The sequence below is a fragment of the Bacillus rossius genome, chromosome 13 (genome assembly GCF_032445375.1).
Source record: "Bacillus rossius redtenbacheri isolate Brsri chromosome 13, Brsri_v3, whole genome shotgun sequence".
NCBI lineage: Eukaryota > Metazoa > Arthropoda > Insecta > Phasmatodea > Bacillidae > Bacillus > Bacillus rossius.
Genome location: NC_086340.1, coordinates 10030010 through 10047622, shown reverse-complemented (window position 1 = coordinate 10047622; position 17613 = coordinate 10030010). Strand labels below are relative to the sequence as shown.

At 46.0% G+C, this 17613-nt stretch overlaps 1 protein-coding gene across 1 annotated transcript in view; it reads right to left on the bottom strand.

Annotated features, from left to right (window-relative positions):
* Window positions 1-17613, bottom strand: part of LOC134538593 (atrial natriuretic peptide receptor 1-like) — a 302281-nt gene continuing 284668 nt past the window's right edge. The window contains exons 17-22 of the mRNA XM_063380019.1: window positions 16634-16757; window positions 15986-16054; window positions 14096-14270; window positions 9028-9126; window positions 2747-2838; window positions 1-219 (exon numbers count right to left, since the gene is read on the bottom strand). Of these exons, the coding sequence (XP_063236089.1) occupies window positions 1-219; window positions 2747-2838; window positions 9028-9126; window positions 14096-14270; window positions 15986-16054; window positions 16634-16757 (778 nt within the window). The remainder of the gene's footprint in view (window positions 220-2746; window positions 2839-9027; window positions 9127-14095; window positions 14271-15985; window positions 16055-16633; window positions 16758-17613) is intronic.

Genomic DNA, 17613 nt, shown 5'->3' with positions numbered 1-17613 from the left:
TCACACGCTGGAGTCCCGCGGCGCGCCCGACAGCAGCGGCGTGCTAGCATCGGCGGCGGCGGCGCAGGCCCAGTCCGCCACGTGGTTGGCCAGGCCCGAGGTCTGGCCCCCGGAGCCGGCGGCGGGCGGGGTGCCGCCGCCCCCTCCGCCCCCGGGGTCCGCCCCCGGCGGCCGCCGCTCCCCCAGCAGCCAGTACGTCGTCATCTTCTCCTTCTTGCCCTGCAAGGCATCGGGTCGTTACTAGAGACGTGCGAAATTCGCGGATTCGTTTCGCGGTAGGCTAGCATCAAGACAAACTATACCTTCGTACAGTGGCGTAGCCAAGATTTGTGCATGGGGGGGGGGGTGTTAAGAAGCATGGACCCCCCCCCGTATTAAAGCGGGGGGTCCGGGGGTCCTCCCCCCGGGAAAATTTGGATTTTAAGGTGTAAAATAGTGATATTTTAGCAGTTTTCGGTACTTAAATTTAAATATCGTAATGGTAAAATTTTTTATTAATTTTAATATGAAATTTGTTTGAGTGATGAATAAGAAATTAATTAAAGATTTGGTGCTAAGGGGGGGGGGGGGTTAAACCCCTAAAACCCCCCTCTGGCTACGCCCCTGCCTTCGTACCGCTTCTGCGATATTGGCCCACATTTTTTATATCCGGGGAACTGTGAGCCAATGGGAAACACTAAACCAAGAAAGTGCCGAATTACGGACAGCCTAGTTGAGACGTCTCACGCGTCAGTAGCCAGTGAACAGGTGTCATTTCCGCGAGTATTTTAAAGGACTGTGGAGTCTATCCTAGAGGTCAATGAATCCGCGGAATTTTGCAGGTCTCTAGTCGTTACCAACAACCACGGACGGGCCCTGGACCCCTCCCCCTTCCGGGCCCAATTTTACAGTCGCGTGCTACGTCATAATCGCATGGTTATTTCTTACCTACACTCTTTGTAGATGTTATTTAACCTGAAAATACAGGGTATAATAATGGTTACTATTATATAAGTCCAAACTAAGCTTCATTTATGAAATTTTTGTTACTTAAGAATAACCACAGTGAGTATTTATATTTATTAAACACACTAAGATAAGATTGAAAATAGTTACAGAAAAATAAAATTAGGCGTAGGTGTGTAAAATCTTCTAAAATTTCATTGGATAAAAAAATATTAAATTTTATTTGTTTGTAAAAATTATAATAGTTAAACATTTAAAAATAAACAGGGCTGTACCCAGGGGTCCACCCAGCCCCACCCTTGTGGGAGGCCATGCTAAGAACAGGTATAAATTCACATCCACATCCCTCAGGCAGGAGGTAAAGGTAGTTACGGATCAGGTACTCCGTAGCAAAATAATTACAAAGAGTCTCTGGGCGGTACTCAGTAGAGAGTTGGTCCGGAGGTGGACATCCACAACCGAACGAATCTCAGTGTCACAGTCACGAGGATACCGCTCTCTCTCTCTCTCTCTCTCTCTCTCTCTCTCTCTCTCTCTCTCTCAGTAACACAGCACAACATTCGCCTTGGCCGCCAGGTGCTCATGTTCCGCTCAGGGTTCAATTGTTACCGTCGGTTCTCATTTCAGTACCCTACTTACATTGGGCCCAGTGTTTTCTAGCGGGTCGCACTTCACATTCGTCATTCCCGTTAAAACTATATCCGGTAAAAAAAAAAATCCCCAATACGAACCTTTTCACTGTTCTATGGTATTTTTTTTTATCAACCTCAAGAAGGAAGCTACGATATACCTATATGTCTTCCTAACGGGCGGCAGCCACAGGTGTACGACATTGTAACTGGACTTGCGCTTTGTACGGCTAAACTAAAAACTTTGAACCCGAAAAGCTCATATACCTACATACAACTCGTACCTTCTGAGTGAGTTTCGGTGTTACGGTTTGGTAGGAAACTAAATGTTAGGACGTATTCTACCATGAAACGAAAATTTTCAATTTTTTTCGACTTAGACTTTTTTCTCTGAAGTACATATTACAACATTAAAAAAATATTTGAACAGCTGAGTGTAAAAAGGTTAATATTCCAGATATACATGTTATGAGAAAAATAGGAAAAACTGATTTGTACGAAAACTACAGTTTGGATCAAAAACTTCACTATTGAGCAACTGTAGGTGTAATAGTATACAGCAAGAGTACACAATTTCCGAGTCCATAGTCAAAGTAAGTAAAGAAATACGAATAATTGAATGTGCCGGAATGTTATCCTTTTTCCACTAATCAACAAACAGTAAAAAAAAAGTAATATAAATAATGTTTGCAACACAAAAGCATAATAAATAATGTATTAAATACAATATATTAATGCAATAAACAATAATAAATTTATTTTTGCACGCATTTGAGGCAATAATGGTCATATATAATATTTTGACAGCATTCATTTTGGGTGGAAGAAGGATAAAATCCTGTAAATTTTATCCTTCTTCATCTCATTGAAATATTCAGCATCATTTTCAACAATGGCCTACCACTGCGATATTATCCTTCTTACATTAAATGGATAGAGCATAAGAAATACTACAAAATGGATTGTCTCAGGGGTTCATTTCGCCATTTTGTGGAATGTTATCGTTTTCCCACTCAGCAGTTCATTCATTTAAACACAAAGCCAAAGTCTACGAGGACCAAATTTGCGTGCCACAAAAAATAAAAAATAAAAAGTAACTTTCGTTAAAATATTTCAAGCATAAGTTTGCGACGCTAAGATGACGTATGTTAACAAAGGAGAGCAGCACAAACCTTCATCTCGACCTGTCCCCTCAGCTCCAGCTCGAAGGAGCCGAATGTGTCGAGCACGGCCTTGGTACTGGGGCTGACGTGGATCCTCAGAGCTGCGGACACAAGGGTTTCCTTCCGTAGGAGCGTGTCACGTCGAGTACGTGACCGAGGAAAATACAAACACCATCATCTATACCTAGGGACCGGAAAAATTCGCAGATTCATTTCGCGGTAGGCTAGACTCCAAACTCGTTCACCTTCATTCTGAGTCAGTGATTGGACCACCGTTTACCTGAACGACTCTAAGCCAGTGAAAAACCTTCAACAAATGAAGAATCAAATCACAAGCATCCCAGGTAACGCGTGTCACGAGTCATTATCCAATGAGCAGGTGCAATTTGTCCTAGTACATAGAGGATCGTGGAGTCTATCCTAGAGGTCATTGAAATTGCGAATTTTTCCAGTCTCTATCTATACCTACAGACCGGAAAAATTCGCGGGTTCAATGCCCTGTAGGATGAACTCCACAGTTCTACGTACACTCGGGTCAAATGTCACCCACTCACATTGGCTGCTGTCTTGTGGAGACGTCCCAGCGTAGCAGCCTGTGATTCGATAAAGCTTTGGTCGGGTGTTTCTCATTGGCCCAGAGTCATCCAGGTGAGTTGCGAGCCAATAGCAGAGGCAGCACTGAGGTATAACTATTTGTATTTTAGCCTATCGCGAAATGAATTCGCGAATTTTTCCGGTCTCTATCTATACCCAGTGGGGTTGTACTGGGGGATATGCGGGCGAACATACCCTCCCCCCCCCCCGGCCTAAACACTCACTGGAACTAAATAACTAGAGACACTTGGAACTACCTTCCGAGAACTGTCAAATTTGAGACAAGTCATATGACACAGAGACAAATTAATTTGTAACATCAAAGGAAAAAAAAAAAAACCATCCAACACATATTGATGAAATTTAACACGGCCGTAAAACATGCCGTGAAGTAACATATAATAATTATGCTTCATCTCGATTAGTTAAATTTCTCCCGCAGTATGCACGTAATTTTGTTTGCGCGAGTTTTTCTGAAACTATCCCACGCGGACAAAGTCGAAAGGCACAGATACAAACACGACATGAAATAATATTCAAACTTCTGAATTTTTTTTTCCAGCTTTACTAAAATTATAGTTTTTTTTATTGACAGCCGCCTTCGTCACAGTACACTTTTTTTTTTTTTTTTTTTTTTTTTTTTTTTGCCAGGTCCTACATGAGACGGTTTAGAAGACGTTATCAATCTGGTTGTAACATGTTTCGCGTCTAAAACTTGGAAGCATGCCTCGTGTAAGCCAGCATACGCTTATTTTTTTTTTGTGAATGGAACATAAATATTTATATAATATTACATATATTTGTAAATTAGTTCATTTACATGAAAAAAACTGTACCAGTACCACTACAAAACAGTGTTCGCAGTAAAACTGGGTTTGGATTCTTACCCGGGAATTTATGCTTTGTGTAATCCCATATATATATATATATATATATATATATATATATATATATATATATATATATATATATGTAATTATGGCTATATTTCTGTATGTAAATAGTTTTTACATTGTTAATTATATCATTATTATTTAATAAATAATTATATTTATTTACATTATTAATTAATATTCTAACACGATTTATTTACTAAATTAGTTCATTAATTTTATACACCTGTTTGCATTAATATTGAATACTGAGTAATTATTTAAAATTTTGATTTGATTATCTTTATAATTTACCAATCGTATTTATAACATCACTTAAGTTTTCTTGACGTGACAACGTATAATAAATCGATGAACGCCGGCTGCACGCACGAAAAATTGTCCCGTTACGTACATTGTTCCGTTACGATGTGTCCCGTTACGCTCATTGTACGCTTGCGCCGCATCTATCTCTCTTCCACTCGACTGTTTATAAAGTGAAGTGAAAAGTTAATGTGGTTTTCATTGCTTATGACAGCAACAATTTAGGCAGTAAAGGTTAATTATTCTTGCATTTTAAAAATCTGATTACTACGTAGTATAATTTCAAGTATTTATTCTTTTACTATTAAAATAAAAATGATTCAATTTTATTCATAAAAGTATGCAATCATTTCATCAATGTTTTGTTATGACGTCACGTTAAACTATCGTCCGTAAACCGACTTTACAGACAACCAATTTTTTTTTTGTAATGCAACTCCGTCCTCTGACCCGCTGTTCCCTCGCGAAGTTCGCGTCCCCCAGGAGTTCGCTCTGGGGCGGAAAGGTCAATAGTTCGCGGTGGAGCGAGCTTGCGGCATCTCGCTGACACCCCTTGTGCCCCATAGCTTCCGCAATCAGCGCGCCGGGCAAACAAAACCCCGCCACGAATGCCACCCTCCGCTGGAACGTCACCGCTTCGCACACGACGGAAGGAGAACGAGAAGGGGGAACTTTAATTAATGCGGAGTGGTTGGTAGCCGCGTGGCGTCTGTAAGGGGAGCAGCGCATACCGCGCATCGCAGGCTGCTTCTAGGCCCGTTCTACGATCGCACGGACACAACGGAGATGGAGACGAACCCGCACGGAGTAGCTGAGGCAATACTGAGCTTTTCTCGACCAATAGAAGCCGAGCGCTTGGCTGCTACATGTTTCGTTATGCTCTAAATACGTTAAAATTCGTTTCAAGTACAAGAAGATACAGGGTTCTATTACTAATTTGTAGGGACTGGAAAAATTCGCGGGTTCAATGACCTGCAGGATGAACATAGTTCTACGTACACTCGGTCAAATGCCACCCACTCATTGGCAGCTGTCTTGTGAGAAGTTCCAGCGTAGCAGCCTGTGATTCGATAAAGCTTTGGTTGGGTGTATCTCATTGGCCCAGAGTCATCCAGGTGAGTTGTGAGCCAATAGCAGAGGCGGCACTGAGGTGTAACTATTTGTATTTTAGCCTATCGCGAAATGAATTCGCGAATTTTTCCGGTCTCTATTAATTTGATTTTTATTTTCATTATTTACGTAAATTCTGCCCGTAATGTAATCTCGAAGCATAATGTATATATATATATATATATATATATATATATATATATTGTAATTAAATTAATATCTCGTAACCTTGAAACGCAATCTAAAAATGGCTTCCATTTGTTACGCTCCCGTGCAATTGTGATTGTGCAAGCAGCAGACGCGGCAGTAAAATGGTCCCGGAGATCTGTCACCGTTTAAGTGACGTTGTAAAACGGGCCTTACATCTCACCGTTTTATCGTCGTCAACTTCTTATGCAAGAGCCGTTCCTCTGAATTCATCGCGACAGCTCTTTTGAATTTTTTTTTTGTTTCGTCGCAACTTTTTTTGTCGCGTTCTTTCCGAGCTGTGCAATGTCACACAAGGGTTCATAATTAATTGAAAACTTAGGTGATTTTATTTTACCGCTATTAGATAAAATTTAGTAAATATCTGGTGACTTAAGTTGTGACATCTTCTATACTTCTAGACTTTCCGTTTGTTCGTTACTTACAAAAATATACAGCTTTACTCCGATCTCGATGCAATTTTGTACACTTGACCTCCGAAAGAAGCGGATGGTCAACGGCTACGTGAAATTTCGGAAACCCACCTCATCCCATTTCCACTTCTTTAACAGAATTTTTGCTATTGCATTTTTGATGCGTTTTTCACTTCCTGACAACGGCTATTGCGTTGTTGATATTTTATTCACTCTCTGATATCAATATTATGACATATAAAATATGTAATTTATAATATGCTGTTTATAATGCAATGTACTAAAAATGGTCTCTTCACGATGCGTAAAGCCCGGGCAATGCAGTGTATTTTAAGCTAGTATTGCGCAAACAAAGCGCGGCTCCAGAAGGGGGGCGGTGGGGGCGATAGCCCCTCCAGAGACCAATTTTATTGATTAGTGTATATTTATGTTTACTTAAATATTAAATTTCATATGTTAAACTTTTATCTCATCAAAAGTTGCATGGAGCTACTAAGGTTCTGTATTTGAAACCTGTAATTTGTAAATAATATTCCAAGGCCAATATCTGACCACTGTCATTTTTTGCAACTACGACCTTTCTTTGTGCGATAGCCCCTCCCGAAAAGTCATCCTGAAGCCGCCATTGGCGCAAACAGCATGGAAGCTATCGTGAAATATTGACAGGAACATCTCTCAAGTAAGAGTGATGAGAAGTAAGCGAGCCTAAACTGGCACGCCTTCTGGCGCGGACTGCGATACAGGATGTTCCAAGGATACTGGTTTCCATGTGCAACATCCCAGCTCTCGGCACAAGGCATTTCGGTAGGAGTAATTTCCTGAACGGAACGGGAGTCCGATGAAACGGAAATGTGTAACCACGGTGCTGCCATCTGTGGCGGATGGCGCGAACCAAAGATCACAAAGCCAAAGGAAAACTTTATAGAATTTATTGGTTAATTAATTTCAAAAATGCAGTATTTTAATAAAATTTCTTGAAGAAAATCAGCTCCAAAGCGGCGGTTCAGTTTATTTTTAAAAAAATATTTTACAGCTTTTATCAGGCCGTTTCATTATATAGTTTAAAATATCGGACTGCAAATCAAATGATTATAGAGTCGTCGTAGCTGCTACGGCAGCGAATTCTAGCGGCGGGTGCGGAAACTACACGTATTTCGCGTCAAGAAATGTAGTTGAAAACACAATTTGCTAGTATCTATCACGCTCGGCATTTTTTTATACAATCGTACGTTAAATATAGTGTCCGAGTTTCGTATTATAAAAGTATTTGCAACATGAGAACACATATATTTGCTCGTTACCGAGGTTAGATATATTACACATCTCTCGCGAGTACTGAAAGACTGGCTCACTTTATTTTACAGGAAACTACTAAAAGTGTTGGGAATCCGTTTTTGAAGGTGGAAATAAAACCTCTACATGTAGTGCGAGTTGATACTTTCGAGATTTTTTTTAAACTTTAGTAAATATTTGAGTGAAGAACTTCAACAAGGCCGAAATGAGAATTTTCACCCAAAACCTCGTAACTGGAAACATACGAATCCAGCCAAGAAGCGTGCGTTGTGCTTATTTCTGAAAACTGTTAAAAAAAAAAAAAAAAAAAAAAAAAAAAAAAAAAATTGGTTGTCTGTAAAGTCGGTTTTCGGACGATAGTTTAACGCGACAACGTCATAACAAAACATTGATTAAATGATTGCATACTTTTATGAATAAAATTTAATCATTTTTATTGAATTATCACTATTTTGTATGGATACAAAGGAGTGAAAATATCTACAATTTAAATTGATAAATTTACTTTTATTTGCACCCATTAATTCAAATATGTTTATTACTTTAACGAAGAGATTATTTTAACTATAACTTTTATACATGTTTGCTATTTAACTTCTTCCAATCTGTGTTATTCTGTTAAAGATAGGACGATGATAGGAAAAGAAGGAAACGAATGGGAGTGTTTCAAGTTTAATGTGCATCGAAAAAGTCAAATCGATGGTTGTTCCAATCGAGTGGAAGAGAGATAGATGCGGGGCAAATGTACAATGAGCGTAACGGGACACAGCGTAACGGGACAATGTGCGTAACGGGACACTTTTCGTGCGTGCAGCCGGCGTTCATTGATTTATTAGACGACACGTCAAAAAAAAAAAAAACTGGTTTTCTGTAAAGTCGGTTTACGGACGATAGTTTAACGAGACAAAGTCATAACAAAACATTGATGAAATGATTGCATATTTTTATGAATAAAATTGAATAATTTTTATTTTAATAATAAAAGAATAAATACTTGAAATTATACTAGTAATAAGATTTTTAAAATGCAAGAATAATTAAAATTTATTGCCGAAATTGTTGTTTTAATAAGCAATGAAAACCACATTAACTTTTCACTTCACTTCATAAACAGTCGACGAAACAGTTCAGGTGTAGATGACTTGTATTTAATTTTAAAAAAACTTGCGTTAGCTATAAAGTTTGAATATAATTATGAACAAGTTTTCTTATAAATAAAGTGTAATCAAATATCCATCATAAATTATATGAATCACTATAATTTTTTAGTAAATTGTAACATAACCTATTATTACTGCACTCGCCGACTGCGTAACGGGACACAGCGTAACGGAACAATGAGCATAACGGGACACAGAGTAACGGGACCATTCGCGTTACGGGACACTTTTTAGTGCGTGCAGCCAGCGTTCATCGATTTATTAGACGTCGTCACGTCAAAAAAAAAAAAAAAAGAAGCTTGCAGTGGCGTACTCACGCATGCCGTTGGACTCCATGCGGGAGGCCGTGTTGACGGTGTCGCCGAAGAGGCAGTACCTGGGCATCTTGTGGCCCACAACCCCCGCCACACACGGGCCTGCGCACGCAGAACAACACACGGGTCACGTCACGCACCCACGCAGTACCGACATACAAGGGAACCCTTCATTTCACAGACGAGAGAGCCACACCCGAAATTCCCCGAAGTTCATGCTCGCTTTTTTTTCCCTTCCGTATCTTCAATGTAGCTATCCTAACCAAATCAACCGTCCACAATGTTTTAAAGTATTAATAATGTAGCTAACCCAACCTAATTGACCATTAGTATCCTTTTATCAACACCGCCATATTTATTTACAATGAACAAAAAAAAAAAAACCCGAAGATGCACGATTGGGCGGTTGGCTCTCTCGTCTGTGAAAAGAAGGCCTCCCGAAATACAAGGGCTGGACAAGGCAGCGCACGTGTGTTGACAATTATACTTTAAGGTATTATTAAAGTGAGTATATACTTAACATCAATAGTAAGAGATAGCATAGCGTTCTTCATATTAAAGAGAACTTCATGTATGTTCTAACGCCATTTTCTTGGTTAATAAATGATAAGTAATACAAACACATATGTAGTCACTGAGTTCGCAAGATTCAGCATTTAAATATATATACACATATACACACTATAGAAGCTGTAACTGTTAAGTTGCATGTATTTGGCCATACATATATGTAAATTAAGTTACTTTTTAACCTGCTTGTTGAATTCATGTTTTTTTGGTTAATGTTAAATTAATTAAAAGTAAAATCAATATACTGAGGCACTTATATAGACGAAATCGCACTAGTTATTATTTTGCTTTTGAAACTAAAAGATCCACCAGTCTCCCATAGTTATTTAAAGGGCACATTTACGTTACCCCAGTGAAGAAGAGAGTGTGTGCCAATACTTTTTATGTACATATAGCAAAGATGTGATTGAAGCACTCACACCTATGTGCATACAGCAAGGAGGTGGCTGAAGCGCGCTCACCCGTGTGCACACAGCAAGGAGGTAGCTGAAGTTCTCTCTCCCGCATGCATAGAGAAATAAGGTGGCTGAAGCACTCACACCCGTGTGCACACAGCAAAGAGGTGGCTGAAGCGCTCTCACCCGTGTGCACACGGCGAGGAGGTGGCTGAAGCGCGCTCACCCGTGTGCACACAGCAAGGAGGTGGCTGAAGCGCTCTCACCCGTGTGCACACAGCAAAGAGGTGGCTGAAGCGCTCTCACCCGTGTGCACACGGCGAGGAGGTGGCTGAAGCGCGCTCACCCGTGTGCACACAGCAAAGAGGTGGCTGAAGCGCTCTCACCCGTGTGCACACGGCGAGGAGGTGGCTGAAGCGCGCTCACCCGTGTGCACACAGCAAGGAGGTGGCTGAAGCGCTCTCACCCGTGTGCACACGGCGAGGAGGTGGCTGAAGCACTCACACCCGTGTGCACACAGCAAAGAGGTGGCTGAAGCGCTCTCACCCGTGTGCACACGGCGAGGAGGTGGCTGAAGCGCGCTCACCCGTGTGCACACACCAAGGAGGTGGCTGAAGCGCGCTCACCCGTGTGCACACACCAAGGAGGTGGCTGAAGCGCGCTCACCCGTGTGCACACGGCAAGGAGGTGGCTGAAGCGCGCTCACCAGTGTGCACACAGCGAGAAGGTGGCTGAAGCGCGCTCACCCGTGTGCACACGGCAAGGAGGTGGCTGAAGCGCTCTCACCCGTGTGCACACAGCAAGGAGGTGGCTGAAGCGCGCTCACCCGTGTGCACACGGCAAGGAGGTGGCTGAAGCGCTCTCACCCGTGTGCACACGGCAAGGAGGTGGCTGAAGCGCTCTCACCCGTGTGCACACAGCAAGGAGGTGGCTGAAGCGCTCTCACCCGTGTGCACACGGCGAGGAGGTGGCTGAAGCGCGCTCACCCGTGTGCACACACCAAGGAGGTGGCTGAAGCGCGCTCACCCGTGTGCACACGGCAAGGAGGTGGCTGAAGCGCGCTCACCAGTGCGCACACAGCGAGAAGGTGGCTGAAGCGCGCTCACCCGTGTGCACACAGCAAGGAGGTGGCTGAAGCGCGCTCACCCGCGCGCATGCGGCGAGGAGGTGGCTGAAGCGCGCTCACCCGTGTGCACACGGCGAGGAGGTGGCTGAAGCGCGCTCACCCGTGTGCACACAGCAAGGAGGTGGCTGAAGCGCGCTCACCCGTGTGCACACAGCAAGGAGGTGGCTGAAGCGCGCTCACCCGCGCGCATGCGGCGAGGAGGTGGCTGAAGCGCGCTCACCCGCGCGCATGCGGCGAGGAGGTGGCTGAAGCGCGCTCACCCGTGTGCACACGGCGAGGAGGTGGCTGAAGCGCGCTCACACGTGTGCACACAGCAAGGAGGTGGCTGAAGCGCGCTCACCCGTGTGCACACAGCAAGGAGGTGGCTGAAGCGCGCTCACCCGTGTGCACACAGCAAGGAGGTGGCTGAAGCGCGCTCACCCGTGTGCACACGGCGAGGAGGTGGCTGAAGCGCGCTCACCCGTGTGCACACAGCAAGGAGGTGGCTGAAGCGCGCTCACCCGCGCGCATGCGGCGAGGAGGTGGCTGAAGCGCGCTCACCCGTGTGCACACAGCAAGGAGGTGGCTGAAGCGCGCTCACCCGTGTGCACACAGCAAGGAGGTGGCTGAAGCGCGCTCACCCGTGTGCACACAGCAAGGAGGTGGCTGAAGCGCGCTCACCCGTGTGCACACGGCGAGGAGGTGGCTGAAGCGCGCTCACCCGTGTGCACACGGCGAGGAGGTGGCTGAAGCGCGCTCACCCGTGTGCACACAGCAAGGAGGTGGCTGAAGCGCGCTCACCCGTGTGCACACAGCAAGGAGGTGGCTGAAGCGCGCTTACCCGTGTGCACACAGCAAGGAGGTGGCTGAAGCGCGCTCACCCGTGTGCACACAGCAAGGAGGTGGCTGAAGCGCGCTCACCCGCGCGCATGCGGCGAGGAGGTGGCTGAAGCGCGCTCACCCGTGTGCACACAGCAAGGAGGTGGCTGAAGCGCGCTCACCCGCGCGCATGCGGCGAGGAGGTGGCTGAAGCGCGCTCACCCGTGTGCACACAGCAAGGAGGTGGCTGAAGCGCGCTCACCCGCGCGCATGCGGCGAGGAGGTGGCTGAAGCGCGCTCACCCGCGCGCATGCGACGAGGAGGTGGCTGAAGCGCGCTCACCCGTGTGCACACAGCAAGGAGGTGGCTGAAGCGCGCTCACCCGTGTGCACACAGCAAGGAGGTGGCTGAAGCGCGCTCACCCGCGCGCATGCGGCGAGGAGGTGGCTGAAGCGCGCTCACCCGTGTGCACACAGCAAGGAGGTGGCTGAAGCGCGCTCACCCGTGTGCACACAGCGAGAAGGTGGCTGAAGCGCGCTCACCCGTGTGCACACGGCGAGGAGGTGGCTGAAGCGCGCTCACCCGTGTGCACACAGCAAGGAGGTGGCTGAAGCGCGCTCACCCGCGCGCATGCGGCGAGGAGGTGGCTGAAGCGCGCTCACCCGTGTGCACACAGCAAGGAGGTGGCTGAAGCGCGCTCACCCGCGCGCATGCGGTGAGGAGGTGGCTGAAGCGCGCTCACCCGTGTGCACACGGCGAGGAGGTGGCTGAAGCGCGCTCACCAGTGCGCACACAGCGAGAAGGTGGCTGAAGCGCGCTCACACGTGTGCACACAGCAAGGAGGTGGCTGAAGCGCGCTCACCCGTGTCCACACAGCAAGGAGGTGGCTGAAGCGCGCTCACCCGTGTGCACACAGCAAGGAGGTGGCTGAAGTGCGCTCACCCGCGCGCATGCGGCGAGGAGGTGGCTGAAGCGCGCTCACCCGTGTGCACACAGCAAGGAGGTGGCTGAAGCGCGCTCACCCGTGTGCACACGGCGAGGAGGTGGCTGAAGCGCGCTCACCCGTGTGCACACGGCGAGGAGGTGGCTGAAGCGCGCTCACCCGTGTGCACACAGCAAGGAGGTGGCTGAAGCGCGCTCACCCGTGTGCACACGGCGAGGAGGTGGCTGAAGCGCGCTCACCCGTGTGCACACAGCGAGGAGGTGGCTGAAGCGCGCTCACCCGTGTGCACACGGCGAGGAGGTGGCTGAAGCGCGCTCACCCGTGTGCACACAGCAAGGAGGTGGCTGAAGCGCGCTCACCCGCGCGCATGCGGTGAGGAGGTGGCTGAAGCGCGCTCACCCGTGTGCACACGGCGAGGAGGTGGCTGAAGCGCGCTCACCAGTGCGCACACAGCGAGAAGGTGGCTGAAGCGCGCTCACACGTGTGCACACAGCAAGGAGGTGGCTGAAGCGCGCTCACCCGTGTCCACACAGCAAGGAGGTGGCTGAAGCGCGCTCACCCGTGTGCACACAGCAAGGAGGTGGCTGAAGTGCGCTCACCCGCGCGCATGCGGCGAGGAGGTGGCTGAAGCGCGCTCACCCGTGTGCACACAGCAAGGAGGTGGCTGAAGCGCGCTCACCCGTGTGCACACGGCGAGGAGGTGGCTGAAGCGCGCTCACCCGTGTGCACACGGCGAGGAGGTGGCTGAAGCGCGCTCACCCGTGTGCACACAGCAAGGAGGTGGCTGAAGCGCGCTCACCCGTGTGCACACGGCGAGGAGGTGGCTGAAGCGCGCTCACCCGTGTGCACACAGCGAGGAGGTGGCTGAAGCGCGCTCACCCGTGTGCACACGGCGAGGAGGTGGCTGAAGCGCGCTCACCCGTGTGCACACAGCAAGGAGGTGGCTGAAGCGCGCTCACCCGCGCGCATGCGGCGAGGAGGTGGCTGAAGCGCGCTCACCCGTGTGCACACGGCAAGGAGGTGGCTGAAGCGCGCTCACCCGTGTGCACACAGCAAGGAGGTGGCTGAAGCACGCTCACCCGCGCGCATGCGGCGAGGAGGTGGCTGAAGCGCGCTCACCCGTGTGCACACGGCAAGGAGGTGGCTGAAGCGCGCTCACCAGTGCGCACACAGCGAGGAGGTGGCTGAAGCGCGCTCACCCGCGCACATGCGGCGAGGAGGTGGCTGAAGCGCGCTCACCCGTGTGCATGCCGATGCGCAGCTTGAGCTGGTCCTTGGGGCGGTGCCGGATGGTGAAGCCCCTGACGGCCTGAAGCAGCTCCAGGGACATGCGCGCCACCTCGCGGGCGTGCAGCGACCCGTTCCTCACGGGCAGCCCCGACACCACCATGTAGGCGTCGCCTATCGTCTCCACCTGCCGCACACCCTCTCACCTTCACCTCGCGTGCGACACTCGGGGAAGCCTTCATTTCACAGACGAGAGAGCCACACCTGAAGTTCCCCGAAGTAATGCTCGCCTATTTTTCCTTTCCGTACCACAACAGATATATTTATTTGGGATGCAGCTTACTCATACGTAGAAACCCGGAAAATTCGCGGGTTCACTTCGTGTTATGCTAAAATTCAAATAATTATACCTTAGTGCTGCTTCTGTCATTGGTTCACTGTTAATCTGGAGGAATGAGGGCCAATTAGAGACCCTCACTCATAGAAGTGTCAAATCACAGGCCACCCAGTCGAGACGTCTCACTTGTCAGCAGCCAATGAATGAACAGTTGGCATTTGCCCGAGTGTGTAGAGGATATTGGTGTCTATCATGGAGGTCATTGAACCCGCTAATTTTCCGGGTCTCTACTCATACGTCATACGCCGTTCTATCTCATTGTATAAACCGCATTGACGCATTAAATTTTGCGGTTGATTGGGATAGGTTAGCTACATTATAAATACTTTAAAACATTGTGGATGGTTGGTTATTATTAGGTGAGTATAGCTACATTAAAAAATACTGTAAAATCATTTTATGGTTGCTTAGCAAGTAACTTTTTAATATGTAGCTATCAAGCGCTAGGAAACCGTTTACATGATTTCACAGAATCATTAATGTAGCTATCCTAACCTAATTGACCATTAGTTATCATGAGTTGTCCAAAATAAACATTCACGGACACACGGCAAACGAAGAATATGGCGGCGTACAAATAAATACCGTTGCCATGTTTATGGTCTTTCCTTTTATCAACACCGCCAAATTTATTTACAATGAACCAACAAAAAAAAAAAAAAAAACAACCGAAGATGCACGATCGGGCGTTTGGCTCTCTCGTCTGTGAAAAGAAGGCTTCCCCAACACTCACACCGGCTTCAGTCTCCAGTCAGACGTTGGAAAAATAAATAAAACAATCGATTCCTAAACTACTACTCTACAGCATTTATCACCATGTTACTAAACAAAAGAAACTGTTCATTGATAATCTGAACCATTTATTTACAATTTTTTTTTCAAATTACAATAAAAAAGGCTTTAAAAAATTTGATTGCAATATAGGATTTGTATTTATAATCAATTTAAGTCCTAATGTTTATTGAAAAATGTACAGTATTCGCATAAAAAGTTAAAATTATAAATTTGAACAAAAAACCACTTCAAAATTCAACTACTTTTCTTGACGCGAATCATTCGTAGTTTCCCAACCCGCCGCTAGAATTCGTTGCCAAAGCAGAAAAATCGACTGTTAAATCATCCGATTTACAAAGCGAAAGGTTACTATAAAATGAAACGGCTCCGATAAAATCGAAGAAAACTTAAAAAAAAAAAAAAAAAACTATCCCGGCATTAAATCAGATTTTATACAAATTTTAAATTAAAATACTACCTTTATAGTTAAAATTAACTAAACAGTAAATACCATAAAGTTTCACTTTGGCTTTGTGAACCTTGGTTCGCGCCTTATGTCACAGATTGCAGCACCATGGTTACACATTTACATTCCACGAGACTTCCGTTCTATTCATGAAATTACTCCCAACAGATGTCGTATCCCGTGAATTAAGATGTTTACACATCAGAAATGTACTGTAATTAATTGAGGATGTTAATTTTACCAAAGATTTAAACATAAAATTTACCTTATAGACGTCGAAGTTTTCTATGATAGAGTCGAAGCACGAGTAGAGATCGTTTAGAAGGTCAACCACCTGAAACATAAATCATCTGCAAATTTGATTTTGAGACGATTAAAACAAGAATTTATTGCTAGATTTACAACTCTACTGTGGAAACAACATAATTAAATAATTTTGGAAATTATAAAACAAAAATTATTACTGTACCTTTGCCTAATATGGCCCAAATTAACCCTTGACTCAATGGCATGCCTAAGACAAGTCTGTGGATGTGCCATGTGGTGCAGGTTAGGTACAGGCAGCTGATTAAATACTTTTTCCACCCACAGTGTTTTGACAAAGGTAATATTAATGAACTATATATAATTTACTGCAAGGTTTTACTGCACAACCTGTTTGACTTGCAAAAACTTTTACTCAAATAAAACATCCTGACTTTAACACAAAAAAAAAAAAAAACATTAATTCTTTGAGGTCGGTGTACCGGAAAGAATTGGCCAAAGTAAGGAATTCTCGCAACTGATGGGATAAAACTTGGCTGCAAACTGTGTTGTGTGGACACGGCTAAACCGCAACCTTTTGTTTGCACAGTTTTGCCTGCGCAGTCAAAACTGTGTACAAGACGTTGCGTGTGGACCGGCCTTGACGCACCTGCAGCGGGGTGCTCTCTGCGGAGAGAGCCGTGAAGCCGACGATGTCGCTGAAGTAGATGGTGACGCTGTCGTACGTCTCCGCGATCACCGACTGCCCCAGGATCAGCTGGCTCGCCACGGACCTGCGCAGAAACAACAGTGCGTTCCAGCCGATGTCGATCATTTGCGAATCACACTGTCATTACTAGGGGAAGGCATTTTTCGCGAAAAAAAAAAAAAAACCTGAACGCCTTTTAGACCCGTATCAGCGGTTTAATCCTCGTGATTGGCGGCCGTCTGCGGGAGAAGACTTTGCCGTGTTTGACCGAGCCAGTCAGGACGCGTTCAGTGGCGGATCTAGGATTTTAGTTTAGGAGGGGCTTGACCCAGCTGAGGCTAGGCTTTATCAAGGCAAACACTAAAACAATAGTGGACCCAGATGCTTTTGGAGGGGGCTTGAGCCCCTTAGACCCCCCCCCCCCCTCTGGATCCGCTACTGGACGCGTTTGCTTCCGCACTGAAGCTGTGATTGGTCTTGTAGCAACCGTCATGCGCCTGAAAGAAATTCAACCAATCACGAAACACAGACGATGCTACAATGTTTTAACCTATAACTAATCTTTTCGCGAAATAATCATAGCCCTAGTCATTACTGTTAACATTCCTGCAACACTTCGTCAATGTCAAAACTAATACGAACATTTTTGGAAGAATCGGAAAGTTCCTTCGTCTTCATATATGAACATTTTGGGAATCCGGGCTGTCATTTCTGTTCGACGTTCAAGCTAATCAGAATATTTTGGAAGAATCGGAAAGTCCCTTCGTTCTTCATATACGAACATTTTGGGAATCCGGGCTGCCATTTATGTTCGACGTTAAAGCTAATCAGAACATTTTGGAATAATCGGAAAGTCCCTTCGTCTTCATGTATGAACATTTTGGGAATCCGGACTGCCATTTCTGTTCGACGTTCAAGCTAATCAGAATATTTTGGAAGAA